Here is a 15,931-nt window from a genome sequence, read left to right as displayed (position 1 = left end):
GTAGAAGTTTATTTTCTGACTTTGACTCTAGATCCCCAGAATACATACATAAAAATATTATTCATAGTTTTTTTATTTACAAATATAACATACTTTCTTGCTACAAGAAGAGTTATAGAGACTACAGAGCTATAGATAAAATGGAGCAGCCCAGAAACTTGTCCACTAGCGTGCACCTAGGGCATGGTGGTTGTGGAGGTGCACTCCTCCCTGTCCCTCCGCGGCTCCCGTAGGTCTGTTGGTGCAACGGTGTCGGCCTTGATCCCTTCACCGTGCCAGCTCAATTTATTTTTTGCAGGTTGGTCCTATATAAATCTAGAGTGTTGCTTTCCAAGAACAAAGTTAGAGAGGTGGAGAGCGTACCAACGTTGAATATGACTTTTTAGCACGTGGTGACATCCCTCTTCTCAAGTTCTGCAAGGTTGATGTGAGGATGACGGAAAGTGAGGATGACAGAAAAAGGGGGCCGGCCACTTCACCACCGACTATGCCACCATTATCCACAAGGTTTGGGATTTGAACCTAGCCAACCGCCCCATAGTTAGGTAGCGGGGCAAGCACTCGTTGCGGTAGATGGAGCATAAAGAGAGAAAAGGAGTGAGACAATGAGGAAGGAGAGAGAGAGGCAGTGGAAAGCACGGGTAAAAATCGTCCTTATGAAAATATGGTAAAAAGTCTAATCCAATAATACCAGACTAGATAATGGTACAATTTAAATTTATAAAACGCATCCACGGCACCCACCTGATTTTGGCTTTTTAATGGTATTTCTCTAATACAACACTTTTATAATGATATGACTTTATACTAATTTTTTAACTACATTATTTACACTTGTTTTAAGTCGTCCGTATCAAAATATACATATCTCTATTTTCTTAAGAAAATAATTAAGATTGAGAAAAAGAGATGCCTCTCAATAAATATGAAATGACTAGAACCGTGAAATGATAGATATGAGTAAGATAAATAAAATTTGACCATGAAGTGAGTGATATAACAAACAATATTATGTTATAAATTCTTATACTATGGAGCAAAGTTTAAATCATTGATATGCTAATACTTTGGAATATAGAGATAGTATTAAACTTAATTACCAAAATATTTAATTTATCTCTATAGTCAAATACATAATCCGTGATAATAATAATTTAAGTTAATCATGGCTAAAGTCCATGTACTAAAATACAAAGGAGAAAAGAAAAAGGGGGTTAAAACCGATAACCTTTCGACTTCACCAAACAACAGCCCACGCTTTCGGCTTCGTGCCGTCTCGTCCCGTGCTCCCTCCCTCCCAGCTCACACAGTCCCCACTCCACCGCCTTCCTATAAGTGAAACCCACCCCACCCCACCGCCACCGTCCACCACCGCCGCCTCGCCATCGGCGCCTCCCCCCCCCCCCCCCCCCCCGCGCCCCTCCTTTCCGTGCTGTCCCAACCCTATCCCCTTCCCCGCCGTACGGACTCCGGCGGCGGCGGCGACAGAACCCGTCTTCTAGAAGGAGAGCGGGGTGGGTGTGCTAAGTCATGGGGAGCTTCGCGAGGAAGGAGCACCAGTTCCTCGCCGAGCTCGGCCTCGCGCCGCGGAACCCCGGCTCCTTCGCCTGCGGCGCGTGGGGCGGGTCGGGCCCCGTCGTCACGTCCACCAACCCGACCAACAACCAGGCGCGTCCCCCCTCCCCTCCCGCCCCCGATCCGCTCGGTTTCGGTTTTGGTGCCCGGCCCCGCCCTGGCATTTTTTGTTGGGGGTGGGTGTGCGTGTGCTTGTGGTGGATTTTGATGGAGGGGAGGCGATTTTGTGGCCGTCTTGTGGTTTTTAGGTCATCGCTGAGGTCGTGGAGGCGTCCCCGCGCGAGTACGAGGAGGGCATGCGCGCCTGCTACGATGCCGCCAAGACATGGATGGCCGTGAGTTTTCACTACCTTTTCTGGGCTGGAGTGCTTTTATCGCAGTATCATAGCAGTTTGCTCGGATTGCAAAGTGCTGCTATGCTTTTATGTGTTGTTTACTAGCTGCTGCTGCTTCATGAGAGATCTGACTGAGTACAATTGTGCAATTCGAACTGTGTGTCATTGTTTGATTGGAAATGCTGCTTCAAAAACCTCTAACATGGGTGGTTTTGGGGTTTCAGTTTTTGGTTACAGAAATCTGAGTCTGCTATAGTGCTTTAATGAAGTGGACATTGCTCGCATACTATAGCAAAGTAGTGCCTCTTTTACTGTACATGAGAATTATTACTGTAGCTTAATGATGTAACAACTCAACTCGACCATTATCCTATAAATAAACGGCAAGGATCAAAGTCTAATTCCTCGTAATTTAACCTTCTGATCTCATTTCATGGAGAGGGGGGTATGGAGTTATGCGCTCGTTGGTCGTTACATGATTCAGGAGAAGAAAAATGGCAAAGTAACTGAATGCCGCTGTTGATTTGTTAAGACAGTAGAGAATGTACAATGCACATGTACCGCACATGTTTTTCTTTCACCAGATTGTGACTTCAAAATTCAAATACACATGTATGTATACAAGCAAGCAGCACTACTATTATGCAAAGAATCACATATGTTGAAGAAATGCTAATGAGAATTGTTTTTATTTTATATTATAAAACCACTAACAGTGACATTCTAATATGGCCAGATTCCGGCTCCAAAGCGAGGAGAAATTGTTAGGCAAATCGGCGATGCATTGAGAGCAAAACTCCATCACCTGGGCAGGCTTGTATCACTTGAGATGGGGAAAATTCTCCCTGAAGGGATTGGAGAGGTTCAGGTAGGAAAATAATTGAACCAGTTCTTACACATGGAGCTTCATTTTAAAAAATATATACCAAGATAGGAAATGACCACTATATTGTGTTTCTTCAGAACATTCAGTGGTCTTTAACATTAGTGGTGTGCTTCATTTATCATCAACATGGTGCAATGTATCAGTACCTTGCCTGCTAGATTGCAACTTAGCCATTAACATTTGCAGTTTTGCTTCTTTTTTTTTTCTCTCTGTTAATCATCTTTCTGCCACTTAAATGTATTGCCTAAGGTTCTGGCCATTAGTTGAGATGATTTGATAAAGTAAGTTTAACTGTGACTATTGATTCTCCTCCACGAACATGGTGACATAAATGAAACCACTGTTTTGTAGGAAATCATTGACATGTGCGATTATGCTGTGGGGCTAAGTCGCCAGCTAAATGGGTCCATCATTCCATCTGAACGTAAGCCTATACTCCTTTCCTAATTTATATTCGATACTCAGTTCAAAGTATGATAGCAGCGGCATCTGTGATGAAATACTTTGATCATATTTTCTCTGTTGTTGAGAGGCACAAATATTACTAGGTCTTCACTCGTTTTGATAAAAACTAGAAGTTGCATTCCATAGAATACCTCGATTTAGCTATCCAGTTTTTTGTTCAAAAACTTATTTAAATTAGAATTAGCAAATTTAATCTACTATTATTAGTAGCCCTACTCATTCGTTATATAGTTTATTTCATGCTAAGGGATTCTCCATTTCACTAATTTGAATGCTCGCAATGTAGTTCTATTCCAGCTTGCTGTTTTATACAAATCATGACCTTTGACATGCCGCACCACCATTACATGTTAGTTACCAAAATATACCATTATATGATATTCTAAAATGAGAAGATATTTACTGATCGTCCATTAGAGACCAACATTTTACAGAGTTATCACCACTGACTTTTCTGATTAGGGTAGAAGGTTGAGCTCTGGTATTCTCAATTGTAGAGATGGTGCCACTTATTCATATTTATGGGTTATAAAGTTCACGAACATGCTGTTTTGATAAGTTCACTAGAAGATTTGCTAATGCTTTCCTTTTGCATTCTTTTCAGGCCCAAATCATATGATGATGGAGGTAGGCAAAAACCAGCTCTTTTTAAGACCAGATTTAGTTTCTCTTGTCTGATCTTTAGATACAATAATGGATGAAAACTAATCACTAATGCTTATTTGAATAGGTGTGGAATCCTCTTGGAGTTGTTGGCGTTATCACAGCATTCAATTTTCCTTGCGCCGTGCTTGGTAAATGTCTTTTCTTATAATTATCATTAGTAAAATCACCTTGGTGCACTGCAATTCCCTGTTATTTGCACCTTCATACTCTCGTTCTAGGAACCGTAAAATTGACAAGGGCTTAGGCCCTGTTCTTATTTGATTGTGGGTTTTGGATTTTTGTTTTTGCACCTACAAAGCTTATAAACGGTTCATTTCGTGCAAAAATGTTCCTTATCTGACCTTTCTAAATCAAAATTTCAACTTCATTGTAGTTAATTAAGTCATTTATAGCCTCAAATATCACAAAATCAGATAACACAAAAAATGTAAAAATCTCATGAGAAAAGAAACCACCTTAACCCTTGAACATTGGCTGTTGTAATCCAATGTGTAGCTGTGTCCATAGGTGATCTTCAATGTTTCAATTTAGCTGATCACTCTTTTGTTTAATTCTATACATGATATGGTACATGTTTCTGCTATAATATTTTTGAACACTATGGCGCTTGTGCTTTATCACATGCTCAAAATTCTTTTAATCCTTAACAGCAGTTAATACATCAATTATCTCCTTTTGTCATATTTTAGGTTGGAACGCCTGCATAGCTTTGGTGTGTGGAAACTGTGTTGTCTGGTAAGAGTGGTTTACTTTTTTCATAAGCTGTAACTTTTCTTTACTTATATTATGGATAGAGCATGCTCTTACTTGATGGCAGATGTTAAACTAGTGTTTTCTGAACATAACATTAGCTTAATGTTCCAGATTGTAATAATTTTGTAATGCCCGTTAAATTGGTGAAGATCTGATGTATCTTTTTTGCATTTTTCTTGCCTGAACTGTTTTTGAATGTCCTTTTTTAAACAATTAACTTCTAAACTATTGCAGGAAAGGTGCTCCAACTACTCCATTGATCACTATTGCAATGACTAAAATAGTTGCCAGTGTATTGGAGAGGAACAACTTGCCAGGCTCAATTTTCACAGCATTTTGTGGTGGTGCTGAAATTGGCCAAGCAATTTCTCTCGACACAAGGATACCTTTGGTTTCATTCACAGGAAGCACAAAGGTACATGCTAAACCAAATTTCTGGTCTGTGTATTTTATGCATATTCCCTGATCCAGATCCATTTTGATGTGATGGTCTCCATCATATCTCCAATATCTGTTTTTGATGTCTTATTTTTCCCTTCTGAACAGCTTTTTTGAGCATTTGCTGATTATAATTTATTGAATTGTGTTGATCCAGTCTAAAATTTGTAGCACTGATTGCTCAATGCAGGTTGGTCTAATGGTTCAGCAACAGGTGAATGCGAGATTTGGCAAATGCCTTCTTGAACTTAGTGGGAACAATGCTATTATTGTTATGGATGATGCAGACATTCAGTTAGCTGTTCGTTCTGTGTTGTTTGCTGCTGTTGGTACAGCAGGACAACGCTGCACTACATGTCGGAGGCTGGTAACGTACATTTGTTTTTTGCCTGACTCAACGGCTGGTGTTTGAGTACTCATAATAAGTACTTTTGTTTTGTTGCAGCTTCTTCACGAAAGCATATATCAAACATTTCTTGATCAACTTGTTGAGGTTTATAAACAAGTCCGAATTGGAGATCCTTTGGAAAATGGTACCTTACTGGGACCACTGCACACTCCTGCTTCAAGAGAAGCCTTTTTGAAAGGCATCCAAACCATCAGATCTCAGGTGATATTTTCATAGTGTTCACTGATGCAAAATCATTTTTTGTGTGCAACAATTTTTGTTTCTATTATATTGTAAGACTTTCTAGGATTGCTAGATTCATATGGATGCTAATAAATATAGACACATATATATAAACAATATACATTGATATATAAGATGAATCTACGCAATAGGCATAGCCAAAACGTTTTACAATATAAAACAGAGGGAGTAGTAAACAATATTACATCTACTACTTAAAATGCTTCAGTTGGTGGTGTTGATGGCCTTTCTACCCACTCTAAATAGTTCTTAATTGTAGTCAAAGTTAAATATGTTTGATTGCATGCTTTCTACAGCATTATATTTCTGAATGGTGGGAGTATTTATTCTCTCCCTGAATTCTGAATCTTGAGTGTATATCTTTAAATACCAAAGATTTTTTTTAATTCAGTATGTTTAATTAAAATCAATTTCATTGAAACACATAGGCACATTGCTATATACTCCCTCCGTCCCACAAAACCAACTTCTCGGTTTTTGTGTCGAGCATTTGACCATCTGTTTTATTTGAAAAATTTTCAAGAAATTTTAAAAAAATTAGTCACACATAAGGTACTATTCATGTTTTATCATTTAAAAAAAATAAAATTATTAATTGTAAATTTTTTTTGAATAAGACGAGAGTTAAACATTGTATCTAAAAACTGAAAAGTTGATTTGTTTTAGGACGGAGGGAGTATCTATTAGAGTGAAACCATTTAACATTTACCTGCAGCCATAAATTGGTTGATGACTTTTTGTAAGCACTGAAGTTCTGGTAGTCTAATTTAATTTTGACTAAATTCAGGGAGGAAAAATTCTTTATGGAGGATCTGCAATTGAATCAGAGGGAAACTTTGTTCAACCAACAATTGTGGAAATTTCATCCTCTGCACCGGTTGTGAGAGAAGAACTATTTGGTCCTGTTCTTTATGTCATGAAAGTTCAGGTAGCAGAATTTCGAAGTATTTTTCTTTTGTGGTATCAATCTGTGATATTTGGTGTCAGTTGTACACTGTTGGACAGATCATTACCATTTTTTTAAAAAAAGATAATTATGATTTACACGTATTTTCATGGTCATTCCCTGCAGAATCTGAAGGAAGCAGTTGAAATTAACAATTCTGTTCCTCAAGGATTGAGCAGTTCTATATTTACAAGGAGACCAGATATTATTTTCAAGTGGATTGGGTAAGTGTCAGTTCATCAACCCAGAAAGTGGCCTTCTTACAGCCACGCTTATTATACATTCTATTCAGACTTCAAACTTGTTTTGGTGAAGGTTGATGGCCTGTACACTTCTGCCTTGGTCTCATTGTTTTCCTGTTTATTAAATCAGAGTGGAACTTTTAGCCTTTTTTTCAGTATCTGCATATTGTATTTGTTAGTGTTGAATTAATTTTTTGATGATAGCTATATTTGTTTACACCTAAAACCTTAAAGTAATTTAAAGCTACTGAGTTTCCTCCTATGTGTCGTGAGCCATGAGTCATGACTGAATCATAGCCATATTCCTGTGCCATAAATATCTTTCGAAATAAACCCTCCTCCAAGGACAGTTACATGCATCTTTTATGTACCTGTTTCCTGATTTCTTTTACTGCCACGTTCCATAAGGCATGAAATAAGGAAGTGATTGTTCTTGTTCTTTTTGCTGTGCAGGCCCCATGGTAGTGACTGTGGTATAGTGAATGTAAATATACCCACAAATGGTGCTGAAATCGGTGGAGCTTTTGGTGGAGAAAAAGCGACTGGTGGTGGACGAGAAGCAGGGAGCGATTCGTGGAAGCAGTACATGAGGAGGGCCACTTGGTAAGTAGACAAAGGCTTGAGTCACAACCATTTTTTTGTTGTTATTTTTACTTTGACACCTAGTGATGAAATTTTCCTAGCCTCTCACCATGTATGAAGATTAATTTACATAAGGATGCTATCGCTTTTTGTTTGCGTACATACCAATATACCATTGCCTCTGGCACCAGGCTGTTCCATGGCATCCAGTCTGATCATTCTGACTTGGGTGGTGCAAGTTAGAAACTTGAATGCAACAAATCAGTATATTCAAATACAACTGTATTTATAAATCAATTTTTCACTGAGAAAACCATTTAATTTGATTCCATTGATCTCCTTTGTTTTTCAATGGGTGTTTGTGACACCCCAGAGCGAAGCGTACGGATCACAATGCATAGACGTTCATGTTCCCTATGAAAGGCTTATCCTATGAACATTTAATTCTTCATCTACTAGTTCCTTGAAACGTGAGCCATGTCTTGAAATAATTAACTGCAAGAGTGGCAAACATTTCTGTCGCAAGATATTTTATCAGCACGACAATACTTGTGTGTTCACCATACTCGAAATACTTTTCATAGGTAATTGCTTATAGCACGATTATATGCATTTCTATGACACTAATGCTCCGTCCATTTTTTTTTCCCGCAGTACGATCAACTATGGAAGCGAGCTGCCTCTAGCACAAGGAATAAATTTTGGCTAATTCACTGGTCAAGATCTGCTGGTGAACGTGTTAAGCTCTCTCAATCGACAGACGTCAGGCTACTAGCGTCAACTGAAAATCGAAACTGCAACGCAGCAGCAAATGCTATGTGTGCATATAATAAGAGACGAATCCAGTATTAATGCATGTACTGCTCTTGCTATGGTTAGCCATCGGAGTACTTGTCCAATAAACAGGAAATTCGCATCTTCTCGGACCGTTTGAGAATCGAGATGCAGACATTTCTGATGTAATTGTTAGAACGGATCGGTTGAAATAAAAGGATCGCTGGGCAACCTGATTCTTGCAGGTCGTTTCGAAGAGTTCTAGAAGCCATCAGAATTTACAGATATCCCCTGCTCACATTCATTAGTACCTCTATGATTCATGAATATTTGAAGGCAGATCTACAGTCTTCTCTAAATTTAAGAACTGTCAATCAGCCTCTGTTCCAAGCTCCATCACTGAGTGCTGCGGCTGGACTATCCAACAAGATTCTATTCATTGAACTTTATGTATATCCTACAATCTTATTCTGCATACATGGTACATCACTCTCAAACCTGTAAGGAGCAAACAAATTTGGCTAAATATCACCTAGTATGGTGTGTGTTTATGCCCTAATCACAAGCTCATATACATTGCTGTTATTCTCTCTGCTGAGGCGCTTTAGCCCCTCAAAGCTTCTTCGGCTTCCCAAAAAATCGATTCTTTTGAATGTTACAAGACCTCTCTCTGCCGATTCAGTACTTGTGTACAGCGAGCGAAGTCGATCAGCATGTCGAGAATCCGTATGCAGTGCTACGTTTATCTCATCGGGTGACATATTTTCCTACACAAATGAGAAATATATTCCGGATAAGATATTACAAGCTAAACGCTAAATCTAAGCCACTGAAAAGTGGGCAAGAATTCTGTCCGAAAGAATCAGTGATTGCACTCAACTCAACAATCTTCGAAACAAGGTAGTGATGTTTGTACCTGGTAGAAGTTGTAGATGTGATCAAGCACTTGTATGCGTGTGAAGCCACCGTTGCTGAAGAATGTCCTCGAGGAAGGTCCAAGCTCACCAAAACGATCAATGGGGAAGAGTATGGTAAGGAAGTGGTTCTTAAAGATCACTTCACTCTTCTCACTGAAGGAACAACACGAACCTATCAGAATAGCAGTTTAAAGGAGTTTTGACCAAGACCAAGAATTGATTACCTTTCCCTTAGTGGCCGAGAGAAACTATCACTTGATTGATCTGGATCCTTGCCATCCCCATTTGCATCAAAGAAAGTAGTGCTTTGTTGCTCAAAGGCATCGTCTGACCATGAAGACTCCGTATATATGCATGCAGATGTGGTTGGCTCAGATACAGTCCAGCAGATTGATTCCAGAAGTTTCACAGGTGTGATTGGATGGAGTGGTACTTCACATGACTGGCTTAAAAACCATAATTTAGACATTTTATCAAACCACTTCATATAATATAGAAGATATGAAACATGTATACAAAAGTAGGTATTTTACGCTATAACATACAGCCGAGTAAAATTTAGGACTACAGATCATGAAATGTGTCATGATTATGTTCAAATTCCTGTCTCATGATCATGAAATTGGACTACAGATGTCAAGCTGAGTTATATGGAACAGAAGGCAGGTGCGCTGATATGGAATTATATCCAATTAATCCAAGGAACCTTCTCTCGTTTGGGAAAAAACAAATATGTTGCAGTTATGCTGAAAATATAAGCACAACTAGGAATTTTCAAGTTCTCAAATCTAGAAATGAAGAAAAAAAATTGCTACAGTAGGCAAAACAACCCTAACCTGCATACGCCGAGCACGGCGGTCTCGAACATTTTTCTTTGCTGCTTCAACAAATTTTTGCCTCTCTTGACGAGTCTCATCTATCTCCTCTTGTGTTGATGATGCTCCGTTGGTGTTTGAGTTTATAGAAGGAACACCCCCAGTTTTTCTATTCTAAAACAACAAACGATCCAGGATAACCATATTTGTAATAACCCGATAAAGAACTAGAGCAAATGTGGAAAATGAACATACTGCAAAAATAGGAAAATAACAAATAAAGCATAAGGAATCTAAATATAAATAATCACAAGAACTTGTACAGTTGTACTATTCAAGAAAAAACATAAAGTTTGACAGAACCATTATTTCGCATCTATGTGGACCACACAGTCTTCTCTGCTCTTCACTAAATACATGGCAGGAGGGTAGCTGTCAATTCTTAACTGTTCTTCATTTTAGGAATGCTTATAGTCTCTTTTGTGAAGAAAGAGGCTAAATAGCCAAGAAAAAGATATCTATATGAGAATTCCTAGTTCTAGCTTGCAAAGTCTGAGAAAACCCATATTTTCCTCTCTTGAAAAGTGATCTTTTGGGGGGGAAGAAAAATGGAAGTACATGTATACTGGATGAGATGATAATTAATTGAGTTACATGTATAGCATATGTCATACCTCTTGCAATGTCTGGGCATTTTCAAGAATCATGGCAACCTGCCTAGCTATGTCCGAAGACAAATGGACAAGACGTTGCAAACCTTTTTCCTTTGCAGTTTTCAAGATCCAAAGTGGCTGACAAATCGAAAACCGAAAATGTCAATACAAAGCAATCTACCTAAGTTAATTAGGACCAACTGACCAAGGCAACATGCTTACAGTTACAATGTTGTCTGAATGACCAACATATCTCTTGACAGAAGTGTCCTCACACACAACATATGTTGCATGACAACCAATAAACCAATGGTCCAACAGTTTTGCACCTTCTCTAGTAGCAGCATCAGACACCTGCAGGTAAGATGCATTTTATGTAGAGTGTTGATGGGCAAGGTGGGAAAAAATCAATTATCCCTGTCGACTCAAGAAATTCAAAGGGATTAACATGATGCTTAACAAAACTGTAATCCACATGATGCTCCAGTACAACATTCCACGATAAGAAATGGCAGAAAGATCTAATTTGCTATCTGAAAGCTATATTTGGGAGGTCAACTATAATAAAAGCAAGCAGCAAGAGCAGCACATACCTTCTTCCTCATTTCACCAGATATCCCAGGATCAATGTAGATTGAGTCATTTGTAAAAACGTACTCGTCATGGTCATGTTCTTTTCTAGATGTCTGAAGCCGATGCTTTTCAGTTGTGTTTGAAAATGCTTTTTCCTGAGACACCATCGGTGGAAGGCAAGAATTCTCACCAACAGGAGCGCCAACAAGCCGGTTGAACTCCCCAAGTGGCATACCGTTTTCCCCGATGTTCTTGATACTATACAATGATTCATCCAACCTCACTGTACAGAATCACCATAAAATGAACACAATACCCTAATCATTTAGCAGAAATAGAACAGGATGCAACTTGTCTTACTGTTCCTCCGCACGCAATCGACGAACCAACCAAGCGTTACGAGAAAGAGGCCATTCCTTCGACCATGCTTCAGCGCGTGCTCAAATTTACGGCCAGCTAAGCTGTGTTGTGTGTCAAGGAAGCATGCTGTCCTGAATTTGACAAACAAAATAACAAACAAAATTGGCAAGGGACCATGAGAAGAATAACAAGCTATAATCCATGGCGTGCAAGGATATCTGCACCACTAGGTGAGTGCAATTGGGATGCAGGCTCCCGCTGTACTCGCCTCCCATCCTCTCAGTCGCCTCCTTCACCTGAGTCCTTGCCTCTGCAAAACGAACAAACCCACAACCACCAAGAACAGAAAAAAAAAATCACTTCGTCAATACAACAGAGGTTTCAACTACTAGTATATTTTTTGGCCAGAATCATAAGCAAGGTGGGTTTAAGACTTTAATCCCTCTCACAATCACAAGTCACAATACTCTGTGAGAGAAGAGTGACAAATCTGTTACCACTCACCCCAGCAAGAGTGATAAAAAGTTAAAATTTCCAAGCAAATAGCTCACCTTTAGACAGCCCGGTGACGCAGATGACCAATCCGGAGAAGGGCCCATCACGTAGCGGCCGCCGGGCGGCGGCGGCGGCGCTGCCCCCGCCGCGCGAGAAGGAGGAGGAAGCGGCGGAGGCGGATGAGGACTGCATCCCGGGGAGAACGAGCCTCGAGCAGCCCCTGCTCACGATCACCTCCACGCCGCTACGCGACATGGCGCCCCTCTCCGCTGCGGCTGCGGCTGCGGCGGCGGCAGCAGGAGCATGTGAGCGAGCGAGTGGAAAAAAAAAGTGCTGGGCCGGCGGTTTCGTGAGGCCGGGAGAAAGGAGAGGGGGGTGACGTGCTCCCCCTCGAGGAGGGGGTCGTCGGATCCGGTGGTGCTTTCGAGGGAGACGAGGAGTTAATGATGGCGACGCGGTGGGCTTCTCTTCTCCTGCTCCTCCTTCCTCCTCTCCGCTAGCCTTGTGGGGGACCTTGGGAGGAGGGGATCCATGGCGATCTGGCAGATTGGCGACGACGAAGTGACCGTTGGGATAGCCTTGCTTTCTCTCTCCTCCTTTTTTTTTTCTGTAACCTAATCCTAATATAATGGTGTTTAGTGGGTACTAGTAGTGGACAACCTAATGGGCTAATGGCTGCTGGTGCAGCCAGCAGGAAGAGAAGAGAGATGAGTGTTTATGTGAACATTAGGTGGACAACTGGCTGGTGGTATACCTGTATGGCTGTATCTATCTATGTTTGGGATGGAGACAGTGAGCTGGTATGGTTGATTTATACATATTTTTTAAGCCTATGGTTGTATATTGAATATGATACTTGAAATGTGAACCGACAATTAAGTGTGGGTTAGATAATACATAAGTACGAATAAATATCTAGGGTTAGACAATACACAAGTACGAAGAAATATCTAAATTAGATGATAGGTGCACTCAAATGGATCTAGATTTTAAATAAATTATTTATCCATTTAAGTGCATGTATGATTTTCTTTCTATGCATCAATGCATATGCCTATGGGTTTTCTAAAATTCATTTGAATTGCACGATTGTACAAACCCACCTCCCATATATATAAAACCTTCAACCTGATAATTTTTATATAAACACAAAATGCACGTCCAATTAATAATTATCACATCCACAGGTTTTCTTTCATGCCCCTACTTTGTTAAAAAAACATCTTAAATATATTTGTATATATGTGCACGGGTTGCACGTGTCTTTTCTTTTTTACAAAAGCCAGACGGTATATTTATAAATAAAATATAATTTATAAATAAAAATTTTACATACATATTCTTAGCGATCTAAAAAGTAAATGGTAAAAAATAAACAACGATGAAAACCCTAAAATTAACTCTAAATTTTGACTTATAAGCATAAGTAAAAGTGACAAGGGTGACAATATTTTCACAAATAATCTTCGAAACATAAGCGGGTAATTTAGGGGGTACGATACATGGTACCTTAACCTCAATACTAACAAAAAAAAACTGTATCTCTCAAGTGTCAAGGAGGTATATACCTCTCCGGATAGAAGAAAACCTCTTGCTTTTAGTACAGTTTCACAGTAAAGATGCAGCTAAGATCGCATGTACAGTTCAGTGAATCATTACCACCGAAGCATCCACCACTCTACAGTTTAGAAAGTATCTCCCATTCACCTTGCCTTTGGAGAAAGACTGCATCTGAACAAAACACCTTCTACACTACCACTGCTCATAGTTGACCGAAAAGTGGCACCAACAGCAGCTGGGTCACAAGCCTGTCTGAAGAAGAACCGATGGCTTTGCTTTGTCCACGAGATTAAATGCCAGAGCTGGACATCTCTTGATGCGCCTCTTTCTTGGCTTTCGATGCCATGCGAAAGGTGCAAATGACCAGACGAGCGTGAATTATTGGTGGTTGATGTTGTTTTCTCACATAAATTGCCTGGCTGATACGAATATTTGTTCTTCAGTTCAGACTTCAGAATGGCACCATCATGTCCATGCTACTACTTGGGCAGTTGGCCATCAGCGTCTGATGGAAAATCAAACTTCATTTCTCCTCTTTTCGCTTATGCTTATTATACTTATAAGCCAAATTTTAAATTTTCAACTATATTTGTAGTTAATTTCAGGGTTTCTTTTACTGAAAGTTTATTTTCTAGTCTTAACTTTTAAATTGCTAAGAATATGTATATAAAAGTTTTATTCATAAATTATTCTTCATTTGTAAATATGTCGTTTGACTTTTTCTATATATGTAGCTGGTAGCATTGTATACGAAGAAACAAAAACTGCCGTAAAGAATAAATTTGCAATGCTAGTTCTATATATGTTTGCTAATCCTGTCGAGAGTTTATAAATTTGCACCTTCAGAAATCCGGTCCAAACTACTCCTAGCTATTATATTAAAAATAAAAATGTATTTTTTTTGGGTAATGGCACCACAATTCAAACGGTGCACACTGAACTCATCTTTAGTCTTCCATTTTTCAAGTTTGATTAGGCACACAAGAACGAATGTGTGCTCACCCTGTCTGAACTCTGAAGACTCTTAACAGATTGGGTATACATACTGCATTACTACTCGTTCCGTTTTAAAATATACTATTTATATAATTTGAAATATGTACCACAATATATGCATCTCCAGCTCTAACCAATGCATAAAAATCCCATAGTCATCTAATTAGATGAGTGGGAGGAAACAATTCAAAATTCGATCCTCTGATATGACTAGAATAATATATTTTTATTAACCTAAACATATGATAATTAATCTAAAGATACTTATATTTTGATATGAAAGAAATACTTGGTTGTTCAGCCGATAACCTCGTGGCACCACATGATCATAGAAGAATCTTCATCAAGAACAAAGGGAAATTTTGTTCCGAGTGAGACTGTGAGTGAGCAGAGCGAGTCCATTCTTTTCATGACGTAAAAAAGCGGTAACCGCCACGAGGGTGAGTTCCCCTTTGCCTCTCGCTAATGGTCTTTCGGTGGCTGCACTCTGCTCCCCACATGACTAATGCTCAGCACACACTGATTGATAATATAGTACTGTACCTCACAGGGCAGAGGCAGGCGCCGATCTGCGATCTCACCGGTGATGCGAAACGCCTGCCTTCTAAAAGCTGCATCAGAATTATGTTGACTCGAAACGAGACCACTTTGCAGCAAGCAACTGACCATCGACTCCCCTCCTCGTGAATCTCTGTAACTGTGCATGATGGCATGTTGGCATGTGATGTGGAAGCTCTGGTTGTAGTGTCTGTGTTATTGTCCATGGAAGCACCTCACGCTGTGTGTCTGATTTGATCGTCTCAAAAGAACATCTCTGATGTAGTAAGACCATACTTACATGGTCTAAGATACGATTAGAGCATTCACAGTGCAATGATTACGATGGTTTTCATAGAATTAAATGAATTGTTACAGAAGATAAAAGATGATGGGGGCAAGTGAGTTAACAAAGAAAGAGAAGAAAATCATGTTTTTTAATAGACATGTTTTCTACACTATAGGCATGATAAGAGGTGGATAGCATTATATTCACATGTGAATCAGTAGCGTTTGTATCGTAAAAACGGTGTCTAGCACTAGTTCCTTTATAACCTGGAGATATAAAAAACCATTACTAGTATTTTACATAAGAATTGCTCTTAGAACTGAAGTACTGAAACTGAATCATGTCTGCTGATACAATGATAGAACAGTTTAAATAGCATTTCGAGGCATCAAATGGGGTTGTGACTTCCACAGGAGCATAGA

General features: G+C 39.5%; 2 protein-coding genes across 2 annotated transcripts; one reads left to right on the top strand and one right to left on the bottom strand.

Moving 5' to 3' along the window:
* Nucleotides 1-1,441: 1,441 nt before the first annotated feature.
* Nucleotides 1,442-8,572, top strand: LOC102721194 (aldehyde dehydrogenase family 7 member A1). Its single transcript, XM_040527409.1, has 14 exons — nt 1,442-1,668; nt 1,824-1,910; nt 2,647-2,778; nt 3,148-3,220; nt 3,866-3,888; nt 3,992-4,055; nt 4,617-4,662; nt 4,915-5,095; nt 5,309-5,485; nt 5,564-5,728; nt 6,558-6,698; nt 6,843-6,940; nt 7,412-7,561; nt 8,195-8,572. Exons 1-14 carry the CDS (start codon nt 1,531-1,533, stop codon nt 8,247-8,249), a joined length of 1,530 nt encoding a protein of 509 aa, XP_040383343.1. The 5' UTR covers nt 1,442-1,530; the 3' UTR covers nt 8,250-8,572.
* A 149-nt stretch (nt 8,573-8,721) lies between these two features.
* LOC102720908 lies at nt 8,722-12,810 on the bottom strand. The gene is made up of 10 exons (XM_015841172.2): nt 12,184-12,810; nt 11,851-11,942; nt 11,633-11,735; nt 11,293-11,555; nt 10,922-11,053; nt 10,721-10,837; nt 10,068-10,220; nt 9,456-9,673; nt 9,231-9,384; nt 8,722-9,081 (listed from the first exon to the last, which is right to left on the bottom strand). The coding sequence occupies exons 1-10, from the start codon at nt 12,380-12,382 to the stop codon at nt 8,863-8,865; spliced, it is 1,650 nt and encodes a 549-aa protein (XP_015696658.1). The 5' UTR covers nt 12,383-12,810; the 3' UTR covers nt 8,722-8,862.
* Nucleotides 12,811-15,931: the final 3,121 nt, after the last annotated feature.

Source organism: Oryza brachyantha, chromosome 9 (genome assembly GCF_000231095.2).
Source record: "Oryza brachyantha chromosome 9, ObraRS2, whole genome shotgun sequence".
NCBI lineage: Eukaryota > Viridiplantae > Streptophyta > Magnoliopsida > Poales > Poaceae > Oryza > Oryza brachyantha.
Note: the sequence above shows the minus strand (reverse complement) of the source record. Positions and strands in the feature narration are given on the sequence as shown.